The sequence below is a fragment of the Argiope bruennichi genome, chromosome 9 (assembly GCF_947563725.1).
Source record: "Argiope bruennichi chromosome 9, qqArgBrue1.1, whole genome shotgun sequence".
Lineage (NCBI taxonomy): Eukaryota > Metazoa > Arthropoda > Arachnida > Araneae > Araneidae > Argiope > Argiope bruennichi.
This window is the reverse complement of record NC_079159.1, coordinates 41,850,649-41,864,139: the sequence shown is the minus strand read 5'-3', so window position 1 is coordinate 41,864,139 and position 13,491 is coordinate 41,850,649. Positions and strand designations below refer to the sequence as shown.

General features: G+C 29.9%; 1 protein-coding gene across 7 annotated transcripts in view; it reads left to right on the top strand.

Moving 5' to 3' along the window:
• Nucleotides 1-13,491, top strand: part of LOC129983710 (uncharacterized) — a 599,516-nt gene that overhangs the window by 427,399 nt on the left and 158,626 nt on the right. For all 7 annotated transcript variants that reach the window (XM_056093306.1, XM_056093309.1, XM_056093308.1 and 4 more), the window contains exon 2: nt 5,486-5,594. In XM_056093306.1, the coding sequence (XP_055949281.1) occupies nt 5,486-5,594 (109 nt within the window). The remainder of the gene's footprint in view (nt 1-5,485; nt 5,595-13,491) is intronic.

Below are 13,491 nucleotides of genomic sequence, written 5' to 3'. Positions count from 1 at the left end.
ATGAAACGTCCAGCAAAAATTTCATATCGCAGAAGTTCCCCGAGATTTTTTGACACGGGCAAACAAAATGAAGTTTGACAAATGCAACGCAGATAGAAATATTACTGCTAAAAAAATAGGAAATCTGTATCACACTTTTCCTTTAAAATAACGAACATTTTCTAAGTCAAAAAGAGAATATTAAAGCTGAATGTTTGCCAAGATTTCTGTAATAAATTTCAGAAAAGGATAGAAAAAAATAACAATTTATACGTCAGATTTTAAGATTATAAATTTCAATAATAATTAATTTTTTATTCTATTAATATTAAATTCCTACATAAATATGCATGCTTCTTTATATTTTCTTTTATACAAATCTAGATTTTTTGTTCGATCTTGATATAATTCGAACACATGGGCTTTAAGATAAGAGGAGCATCACTGATAACTTTTCAATGCTCAAAAGTTAATTAAAATATAAGCTAATTAAATATTAAACACTTTAATGTTTTTCTAATATATTTTCGAAAATATTTCGTAAAAATGATTTTTACCAACCACAAAACTCAATCTTTCAAATAATAGCAAATAATTAATCATCAATAATAATGAAGGCTTTTAACCAGGTTTGAAACAATAAATGTATAGAATATTATACCTTACTTAAGGATTGATGTGTGAATGGTAAATAGTGCTTCAATAAAAAGAGATATAAAATAATTATTTTTTAAATTTTTTCTTAACGAAACTCAATAGACATTCAGTTCATTTTTTCGAATCCATGCATCGGCTAGAAAAATGAAATCCAGCATTTCGCTTTGTCAGCAAAATTATAAATCTTTATCAAATTTTGAATCCATTCTATTAAAAGAAAGAGGCTTAAAATTCATCCTCGTATTTTTTTCCATGTTACGATTATAAACCTAAAACTTAAACTGTTGAGTAAACATTTGAGAAAGTGGAGGAGAGAAACGTCAAAATGTTCTGAAACTAAAATTTAAAATAACCAACAAGTAAAATTCTAAATTGAGCCTTATTTTATGTTATTGCCCGAAAGAAATTCCTAAAAATTCTGTAAAGATATTTAGTCTATGTAAATTCCGTTTTCCTTTACTATTTGGTTAAAATAATTTTGTGTTTGAGTTTTATTCCAGAATTTTAATAATCTAAACAATTTTAATCTTAAAAACGAGCTAGAATCTAAAAATTTCATAGCAAATATGTTTTCTAAATTAAAATCATATATCTTCTATGAAAATGATAACGGACGCTAATTTTTTACTAATTTGAACCTTAAATAGTCTACTTATCTGATCCTTAAATAAAGCTTATGCTTATTTACAATCACAATGTAATGTCACGTTTTAAGGGCGATTTCGAACAATTCAGAGCTCATTAGCCCTATCAAGAATTAATCCTAATTTATTCGAATGAACATTGCTCAGAGAAAAGCAAATAAGTCAATTTGAAAGCAAATACTTGATACGTAAATACGCAAGCAATACATTAATCAATCCAGCCGTTTACCCTCTTCGTATTGATTTAAATTATTCAGGAGTTGCTGTTTAGACTCCTTAATAGAAGTATCTTACCTTCACATAAGATTCTTGATGAAAGGATCGCACATCATATTGTAAGCTTTCCAATCTCCATTCAACTGAAAATGCATGGTTATAATTGATATTCACTTTATACCTAGAATGATCGATAAAATATTTTTCAGAAACTTTTCTCTTTCAGAAAATCGTTTGGCTAAAAAAAAGCCTGATAAATTTTAATTTAAAAAGCATCTGAAATTAAATAGTATTAAAATCAGTGGCAACACAATGCTAGTGTGTCTAAAATTAGGAGGCGTTTTTTGTAACGCAGTTCTGAATATGACATTAATATATTTAAATGCAAATTAAAAGGTGTTTGCATCACAAATTATTTGACTGAACAATGGAATTATTTTGAATTTGATGATAACAATAAAAACATTATTAGATGTTGTGCATGAAATTAAATTTAAAAAATTTCTTAAAATTTACAGAAAAATTATACGAAAATGACATTTGTATCATTAAAGAAGTAATTTTTTGAGTTTAAAAGTAGAATAAAAATTTTGTAAAACAGTGTTTTTGGAACAAATGATTAAAAAGTGCCAAAACTCTTGCTTAATTTTTCATTAACAAACGATTGTATTAGGATTTTGAAAAGTTGATCGTGAAGTATTGGACGAGTACAAATGCAGAATCTCATCAAAATCTTATAAAAACCTGTTTATTTCTATAAAAAAAGTACACACCAAAATTCATTTTTATTTACGTATTGAACTTAAGAAATAGTATAAATGGATTGAAAGTTTTAATATAAAGAAATATTACACAAACGGATTCCATTAAACGAAGTTGTACGCTTGCATTTCGCATTTCCCTTTTTCTTCACACAAATCTCGGTATAGTTCGTATATCACAGTAAGATTTCCTTAGATGTATATAACTTAAAGAAATTAATTTTCCTAACTATTTACTTTGAAACGTATATATAAAAGATTTTTCAAAGTCTTTATATATTGCTTTACGATTACATTTCCAACATAGAAAACGCTTTGTGTCATGAGTAAATGTCGGTTGTATATCGCAATATTTGGGCTTTACGAAGCATTTTGCTTATTAAATATTTTTTACTACAGTAGTTTCAGTAAAACTCATTTTTTTTCTTATTTTTCCAGCATGTCACTTGTTAAAATATATGTCTATGATTATAGAGAGATTTAAACTTTTAAACATCATTTAGGAAGTAGAATTAAAAATATATTATTTTATTTCAAGTAGGTGAATATAATGAGCATTGTTATTTAACTGATGTTTACTGACGATAGAAGTAAAAAATAATAATGTTTAGGCCGATTTAATTATATATTTAATTTTGAGCCTATTTCAAATTATCAATTTACAGATTTAAAATATTTTAAATACTACAGCACTAAACCGGTCCATGCACGAATTATATAATGAAATTTTATTTTCAAACTAAACTGTATGTGAATGAATTTTATATGCTTCGGAATTATTTCAAATAAAGTTCTTGCTGGAATTTCGAAAGATTTGAAGATTTGGTATCAATCCATCAACGAATAAAGCATATTTTGGAAGTTACTTCGGTTGAATATTGGTAGTCATGTTCGTAATTGGTTTAGATTCCTTATAATTTAAATGAATTTGGAATAAACTTATGTCGCACGTTCAAATGGATTTCTATATTAGATGCCACTTTTGAATCTACCATTATTCCTTTAAAAAAATTACATGCAAATAAAATTCGATTGTACTTGCATTCATACTGTCCAGTCACTAGTCATCTTAACGCGCTCATTGAAATGAACCATGCCTGTTATTCGGATCTAATATCTAAAAAGATACCTACTTCTTTACTACCTCTTAATTATAGTAGCGAAGAGAATATCTAATTAGATAGTAGGCGTGAATCACAGGCAATTCACACAATGGCGAACAACGGGATAAAACAAGGAGATTTAAGCTAAGCATAGGTTTATTCTACTTGCATCTATTTTACATTTGTAGCGGCTACATAACTCTACTACCTTCTCTTTTGATACAATAGATGGCGTTGCCTTATTAACATCAAGGTATATTTCCCATGATCCTTCTTGGGGGTCGATTGTATTCTAAGGGAGTGTCGTGTATTTCCGTGTCCGTGTTTATTTTGTCTTGAGAATTGTGAAACGTAGAAAAATAATTATGTAACTGTTCCTGAAACTCGTCTATTATATTTCATCTACCTCATAAAGAGTTTATAAAGAATCTCGGAGGTGGCGAACCTTTAAGGATCAACGTGCCATTTTTTCTTAAAAAATGCCGTCTATACCTTATTTTTACTTATTAATTTTGGATGTGATTATTGGGAAAATAATAAAACTAAATGCTAACAACTCAAAACTCTTTATTTACTACGAAAAAATACATTTTACACTGTATAGTAGTAAATGTTTTAGTTATAAGTGTAATTCAAATTAAAGTAAAATTAGTGTGGCTTCTGTTGTTGCTGAGTAGATAACAAATTTCTTATATTAGGATTGTAAGGTGTTGCTTTTAGCAGAATCCCTGCTGAACTGGGAGTCATCTGTCAAATGGTTTCTAAGCGAGTCTTGAATGTTATTCATCTCTGTAAATAATGACTAGCCGGATAGGTACATGAATTTTAAACATAAAATTTTCAATAAATAAAATTAATTATAGAAAAAATGTTGAGAAATGAAGATATATCGGTTTATGTGCAAGATCTTGTAATAAATCATTGGAAAAATGGAAAATCAGTTCGCTGTATATGACATATCTTGAAATCGAGTAAGTCTACTGTTTTTAACATTATTCACAGTTCAAGAAAACAAGTAGTGTTCAAAACAAGCGAAAGTCAGAGCGTCCAAGGACATCTAATGAACATGAAGAGAAATGGATTATGAAACCAGTTCACTTTAATCCAAAAATTAGTGCAGTAAAATTGACTTTGCAATGTAAAAGTTAAGTTCGGAAAATCTGTAAATCCTGAAACTGTCAGAAATGTTTTAAGAAAATATAAATATCATGGCAGAGTACCTCAAAGAAAGCCCTACATAAGCAAAGCAAATCGACAAGCTAGGCTGACGTTTGCTAAAAATGTATGTAAAGCAACCGAAAGAATTTTGGAAAATGTAATTTTCGTTCATGGAAGCAAATATAACATTTTCGGATAGGATGGCAGGCTAAAAGTTTGGAAGAATTCAAATTCATGAATACAAGTCAAAACATTTCAGCCTACTGTCAAACATGGAGATGGCAATTAAATTTGTCAGTGGTTTGTATGACAAACACTGGTGTCGGGAGCTTACATTTTATTGGTTGTACAATGAATAAATATTCTCAAGCGAAGTTCAAAGCAAAGTGCCAGCAAGCTGGGAATTTCAAGATATTTTAAATTCCACCAAGAAAATAATACGAATCATAGAGACTCATCACTGATATTTGCAAGTAATGGATCCTCTACCACTCTTCTAGTGTTATTAAGACTCCTGCAAAGTCCAGACTTTAATCCTATTGAGCATGTGTAAGATTATTTGCAGCAAAAACTATAGGATCATCACATTTCTAACAAGCAGAAGTTAAGAAAACATTTGGTCGAAGTGAGAGCCAAAATCGATCGTTTTGCAAAAAATTGGCCCGAACCATGACAAACAGACTGAGAGGTCATAAAAAGCAAAGGCAGCCCATCAAGATATTAACTTTTATGTTTGCATTGTTTTCTTTATTTATTGGGAAGTGCCCCAATACTTTTTGAGCACGGTGTTTTTAATTTTATTTCATTTATAACCATAATTGCATTAATATGAGAGGTGATAAAAATCTGTGAACTTGTGGGGTGTCCCAATATTTTTTTTGACAGACTGTATGTGTTGATATATTGTAACTTCACTTTCTATTTCCGTTTTACATTATTTATGTTGCTCCTTTTTCTCCATTTCCAGTCGCCGACTTCACGCAGCAGTTGTCTTCTATACACGAGCAGCATGCGGAAGAGTTGCAGATGCTTGTGGAAACCTTCCGAAAACGGAATGCCGAGCTTCGACGGGAAAGGTAAGCTTATCTTCTGTTTACCTGTTAACCATGTATGACGAAATATCTCGTCATGCCAAGAAGATAATTGCAATGGTCAAAATGACTTTTTTTTTGTTATGGAAATTGTTAAAAATAATAAGTAGATTTCATTATATTTTACATCGTTCTTACCCATTAAAGTCTAGCATGGATTTATAGAAATACTTCAAATTCGCTCAGCTAAATTTCAAATATTAATAAAACTTTGTGTATTTTGCCGTGTGCATTTCAGTATTTTATATTTTAGCGATACCATAATTTGCATATTGTATAGGTAACAATTATCTATGGAAAACAATAAATAAATAGAACCATTACAAATTATGGGTAACAATTATCTTTAATAAGAAAATATTTAAAAATATTTTAAAAAAACTAACAGTAAACATGAATAGTAAATAAAATGTAACAGATAAAAGCAGATTTCAAGTTGTAACAAATATTCATTTTTGAAGATGATCAGAGATTTAAAAAAGATGAAGAAACATGAAATTTATATAAGGATGACTCAAAAAAAAATTTCTTTTTTGTTCATTACTATCCAAAATGAAACGTCTCTTCTTCCATGAACCGATAATCGGAAATGGATTCCATTTCCTTTATCTCAAAGCGTTTATCTTTTCAATTTCAGATTTACATACATAAACATTCAAAATAAATGATTCAACGTTATTCATATACACAAAATATGATAATAGGTTTGAAATAGAAGCGAGTAATTTATGGATGTTGCTCTTTTCTCTTATCTGATGTAGCTTCGAAACGATGTCAAATAAAGATAGATAATGTTCTGACTAATGACATTCCTCTTTGACCGATCTGGCGCCACAAATCAATACGATCAGCATACAAATTCCCACGAGCAATGAAAGCATTATTCCGAACGCTACAAATGAAGAATGCATAGTACAAAAATGGTTCAAGTATGTGAATTAGTTTCATATAAGAACATTTTTATGGCTGATAAAGAGGTAAAACGAACAGTGTTCATTCAATTGTCTTTATAGGAATCATATTTTTTTATCAAGACTAATTTTGAGATCAATTTCTTCTATTATCAAAAATGATTCATATGGATTATTGCACGAGAAACGCTAACGAATTATTAGTGTAACCAAATAAATTGTCTTAAATATAAAACTAATGAAATTTTAAGGGAAGGAGTGCTATTTCTTTGGATTTAAATGTCTATTTCTACATTATAATGAAAAGAAAATCAAATAGGCTTTTTGATAGATTTGTTTCAAAACTCAAAATGATTTATAATTTTGATGCCAAAACCATATACGAAATTCCATTTCATAAGATCGGTTTTTTTTAAATCTTTAATCCTCTGTTCGTTTGCCCACGAACAGACAGATTGATAGACATTCAACGCATTTATGGGTGTGGTTTAAAATTTAATTCAGATTTACAATTTCTGGTAGTAAAATTATGGAAGACTGTGGAAAATTGTAACAATATTTGAAAAAATATCTATTTTTTAATGTGGTTACGATTTCTTAGTTATAACTATATTTTTATAGGTTAATTATTCTTTCATAAAATGCGTCAAGAAAAAAAAGCAACAGTTTTATCGATTTAAAAAACAGAAATAGTTTTTTCAAAATTTTTCCCTTGCTCTAGATATGGGATAAGTTTTAACAATAAAAAAAATATAAGAAATTTTCCCCATTATCATTTTTTTATTAATTTAAGTCATTGGTAATTATTATCATTTGGCATAGTAGTAATAAATGATATTAAGTGATTTGCAATAAAATATAGAAAAAAAATTATGTAACCATTCAAGATAAATTGTCTGCATCAGAAACTTAAAAAATAAAAACATGTTTACAACTTTTCACTGTCCGTTATAGCTGGGCACTGACTCTGGTGATGTGATCCAGGTCGTCATAAAAATCATATTTAGCCAAATGTTTTATTAGATTAAAATAAACACTGCATAACTAATCCAGAGTTTTCCTATATTTGCAATTGATTCCAATTAGTTTACGAAATTTTCGATCTATCTTGCTGACCTAACACGAGTGGATTGAAAGAGTCCAGTTTATAGATTTGTATCGTCCAAAATTTAATACAACTCCCACAAATAGACGAGGGAATGATGTACTTAACAGAGTTCATATTATTTCTTGCTACATCTTTTCTAGATTATATCTCAATATTGTCGCGTAGATACTTTAGTATAGAACTCAATGACACACACACACACACACACACGCACACGCACGCACACGAAGTAGAGCTAAACCAATTTATTAACTGAACTCAGAACACAGTGACTGGCAAATCTTCTGCTTTTATACTAGAAGGGAAAGTTTCAGAATACTTTTCTGGAAACAGTAAGAAAAGTCCAGAACACTTGTCTGGTAAACTAAAGAAATGTCGAGAATATTCTGGAACAGGAAATAAAGGAAAACATAAAATCAAGGAATTAAATATTTACACAAACAGTGAATCGCATTGTCTCTAGCGGGATTCGAACTCACAATCTCTTGATTATGAGATCAGTGCTATGAACATTCGGCCATGGAGAGTCGACTGCCTCTTTTCAATGCGGCAATATTACTCGTATTATTATTCTGAATGTACTACAGATACACTTCTGTTTAAACTTTGATATTAAGTATATAAACAACCCCCTTTCCTAGAGGTGACTACAGAATTGATAGATTTTTCGTCACAATGTGCGCCTTTTTCTTGGAGGTCTACTAAGAAAATTTGATTACTCTGCTATGCTCTAAAATGGTAAAAAAAAGTACTTAACCGGCCGGGTATTAGAGCGTAAAGCAAAGATCCCTGCTTCAAGACCAAAGCCCTCTGTCCAAGAAGAGATGACAGGTGAAGGCAGATCTTGCCTCCCAAATCCGGTCAGAGGTCAAGAGACAGGCCTTGCATGTATCATTCTTGTCAATCGTAGCACTTAGTTTCTTTGAAAGCCGCACGACACAGCAATTCACCATCATATATTGGAACTAAGTCAAACATCCGTCTTCAAAGTCTTATCCGTTTTATAAGTGATCCAAAGTTACCTTGGTCAAAATATTGCTTTATCATGAATTCTTGAATTGTGGTATCACCTTGATGGTGAGATTGGAGCCACTTTCACATTACAGCACCTTCGTTCGAAGCGCGTTTTCAAGGAATGTTAATAGTATAAGGATAAGCTATGGCGGATAAACATCATGGAGTTGCAACCGAAACTTGAGAAAACGCTCATTTGGTATCACCGTATAAAATAGTGTAGCAAAACATGTAACCCAAAACATAGCTGCACATTTTCCTTTGTTGTATTATGACCTGAAGTGCGTCATCTTCTTGCAAGATGTGCAAAGGATTTCCAAATTTAATTTTATCGTATCATGTCAACGTGAATGGAGTTATTTCATGTTGCCACATGATGCAATAAAGGAAATAATACAGTCTGAAATCTTATAGAATTCTTCCAGGAGGGCTAAGTATTTAACATGCAATTTGATGTCATTAATTACTTTATATTGCTACATTTATGGTATGATTACAAAAAATATTCCATATTTTCAAATAAATACACAAAATAAGTATGCATAGTGAAATATAAAATATTAATCATTCTCATATCACAAAGAATAAGATATAATTTCATTTTATTTTACTTCAGCTTAAACTGCTTGCATAATAAACAGAATATTTCTTCTTTAGCATTCAATACAGGAAGAAAAATCATGTGATTAAATATTTCATGAAACAATGAAAATGATTTCAGTTTTTCATTACAATAATCTGGAAATGTGTTTGTTCAAAATTATGCAAAAAAACTGTAAATTAAGAAAAATGATCAGAATTTAGGGACGGAATTGCACTTTAACAAAGCTGGTATTTTAAAGAAAACATTTTTTTTTCTAAATTTTAAAATGATTCATTTTTTTCCAGCAATATTTGCAGTTTTAAAAATCTCATTATTAAGTGAACTGCATGATACATGTTTTGAAATACAGATAAATCCATTTAAAAAATGCAGAAATAAAAATTATATATAAAAAGTATTCAAAATTAAATAATCCCATATGATAAAAAATGTAACAGTTACAAGAGGCTTCACATAGTGGTAAAGAAAAAAAAAAAGAAAGGGGGATGAAAAAAAAGTTAAGAAGGCTTTATAAAGTATTCCCCAGCTTATTTTATTCTTAAAAAGTGCAATGAGTATTAATTTTTTTAACATAAAAAAACTGCATCTTAAAATCAAGACGTTTTTTTAAAGAAATTTTGAGGCCGAACATACGTGACTCAAACAGAGTAATTAATCCAGCTGATTAACACGTACCATTAATTTAAAATATTATTTCTTAGAGTAATATAACAAATGCTTAAGCCTTAATTTTTCCTCGTGGATTTTACTTCATTTTTTAATTAAGTATTGATTAAAAAATGGATCTTTCTTATTAATGCTTGAAAAGTGACGTCATTAATCGAATATGCGCCTCTTAAATGTCGAATTTTATAATGCATAAAATTAACTGAAAATGCCTTTAGTTCTCTATTAAAAATCTCGTTTCGATTAAAATTAAAAGAGAAATTCAGCTAAATATATTTGAGAAAGCCTGCTCAAAGTTTAGAACTTTTAAGCCATTTATTCTCAAAAAGTGTTTTCTGTCTTTTGTTATATTCATTTAAGTTAAAAAAAGTTGAGAAATGCGATATGAATGCTAATTTAAAGAATAGTGCCTTCAAAGAAAGTTATTAAGGAATTCATTTTCACGAGTTTCACTTGAATTTATTTTAATTTTCACGAGTTTTGTTTTAACTTAATTTCCATACCATCTTCAAGTTCCAAAAGTTTCGGGAAAATATTCGTAATTACGAAGCATAATTACATTGAGAGTCTGATAGTCCAGCCAAATTCCCAGTTATTTTTCACTTTACAATATTAAAGAGGAAAAATTGATATTTTGATATATATTTTTTTAATATTTTATATATTTATTAATTTTAATAAATATATAAAATATCAAAATATAAAATATAGTTCCATATGAATTTGAATAATGCCATGTAAAATAATTTATTTTTGTACCGTATTTAAGAAATCATGTAACTGCCCGATTCCTTGTAAATGTTACACTAAAAATATTTAAATATAAGGAATTTTTTTTCTTTTTAAAAAGTTTGTTTTAAAAAATTACAAAAATGTTTTTAAAAGATAAAATACATTTCAAACAGTAAATTTGTTGTAAATTTCGAAACATTCATAAAATCTTTTTAAAATATATCTGTTAACCTCGCATAAGTTTCGATTAATCTATTTAAATGTTAATATATAAAAAATTGCGAAAAAAGTTGTATGAATTTGATTTATACTTTGATAATAACCTCGAGTACATCACTCCTATTTAACTTTTAAAACTATCGAAATTTGCATCAGGAGAAAATGCATGACATCATAACAAACATAAGCAAGCATAACAACATAACAAGTCGTTATTTACTTTGTTGTTTGTAATTTTTGGCGTAAATTAGATTCATTATTTAATGAATTAAGATAAAAAATAAAATCTTCCATGTCGAAGATTTCGTCTCTTTCATTAAAAAAAGAAACTACATAAGTTAATTTAATGTACATTTTCATGTTTTTATCTGCATTTCTCTTATTTTCATTGAAATTATCATTCATATTTCATCTTAGTAATGTGACAATTTATCTTATTTTGAATATTTAAAAATGTCAGCTCCATTTTTGTCACAGAGAATTTAAAATTCATTCTCAATAGAACATTTAAATAACTCTCATTTCATGGCTTAAATTGTTGAACGCTGCTACTTTATTTCAAAGCGTTAAAACAGGTGAAATTAGGATAATCGATACTAAAATTATTAAAATGCAGACTAAAAGTTAGATTTAGGAAATGATATTCTACAAAAACGGAAATTTTCATAATCTTCTCCAACAGTTGATAAACATGATTAAACAAAATTAGAGAGAAAAAATGAGAATTAATGATTTATTTTCCAAATTTCGAAATCCTTTTTTTATTAATCATTTTAATTATTTTTGGCAACAATTCTGATAAGTTTCTTTTACAAACGATACTTTTATTTTTTGACGATTAAAAGTTGATTTATTATTGAAGACATTAAATATTTATTATTTTTATAATTAATTAAAAAATTCTTTTTAATGAGAAAAAGATTCAATTAGAATAATGAAACAATCAAAAACGAGGTAGAAAACTACTTGCAAACGATAATTTTTTATATATTTTTCTGATGATTATTTCCGAAATGTAATACGGCTTCAGTCTTTCTAGAATACTAGTTCCAAGTACACTCATGTCCAAAATTAAGGTCACAAACATAAAATCTGCAAAAAATGAAAAACTATTCACTGTGTTGCCACGAAATTTGGCACAGAGGTACACTACAATGGAAGAAAGAACATAGACACATAACAACATGGAAAAGATTTTAATTGAGAATTAAGTAATAGGGTATATCAAAATGAATCTGAGATAAAGCATTTATCTCGGGAAAAACCTGTCTAATATGAAATGTAACCACCGTGCACTGCTATACAGGCTACACAACAAGCTTTCATACTGTTTATGAGGGATTCAATAATGCTTGGGGCAGCAAAGCCCATTCTTCCAAAAGCGCGGCTTTTAACTCTTGGAGGGTATTAGCAGAGGGGTTATGCTGTGCAATGGCTCTTCCGAGACCATCCTAAACATGTTCAATAGGATTAAGAACCGGAGACCTAGAGGACCAGTCCATACGTCGAATATCCTCTTCCTCAAGAAAATTGTTAACGATTTGGGCTCTGTGTGAACTCACATTATCGTCCGTAAACACGAAATCTGGGTCAAAAGCCCCCCGGAACAACCTCATATAGGCTTCAAGGATCTCATCCCTATAGCGATGTGCATTGACAATACCCGCATCGAAGACGTGCTGTTGTGTATGACTGCCCAACATTTTGCCACCCCAGACAAGGATTCCTCTGCCACCAAATCTGTCGATTTCTTTTACGTAGGAGGGATGATAGCGAGCTCCTCACTCTCTTCAGATAAAGATTCGACTAGTGTCCCTCTATGTGGTAAATCTCGACTGATCACTGAAAAGAACATGTCCCCATTCTTGCTGTGCCCAAGACTGATGTGTTCGTTCACCAGAACAATCGGGACGCACTCAACTGGTCGCCGGGCATAAAGGGCCCTCTCTGCTAGACGTCTGTATACTGTTTGTCTGGAAATTTTTATTCCAGACGCAGCAACAAGGTTACGAGGAAGTTGAGGAGCCTTTGTCAGCCTATGCTATCGTGCGCTTAATGCCAAATAGAGATCCTGTGCAGAAGTCGTTGCTCAGTAACGGCCTTGGCCGGCCTTTCTGGTTACAGTACCACTTGTTTGGAATGATTCCACAACTTGGATATCACTTTCGGTGCCATTTGTAACCATCGAGCCACCTCCGCTTGAGACTGCCCAGCTCCAAGCCTGCCAATGGCTCTTCATCTCAAGGAATCGTCTAAACGATTATGAGGACTCATTCTCCCCGGAAACTGTTTAAATGTTTTGTTTTAATGCAATATTCATAAAATTGCAGACAAAACTCCCAGATGCCTAAACGGTCTAATTTCAGTAGTTCCTCAAAAACTGATGCTAAACAACATTATTTCCCACAACAAAGGTTAATATCGTGTTACCACTTCTTCACAATATATAAAATATAATTTGTTTAAATTTTACTGGTATCTATTTAGAAATACTTTGAAAAACATTTTTGTGACCTAAATTTTGGACATGAGTGTAGTATCTTTTAAGCTACGAATGATTCTATAGCATTAATAAAAGAAAGAAAAATATCTAGGAAAGTAAGAATAATAAGATAACGATAATTTTCT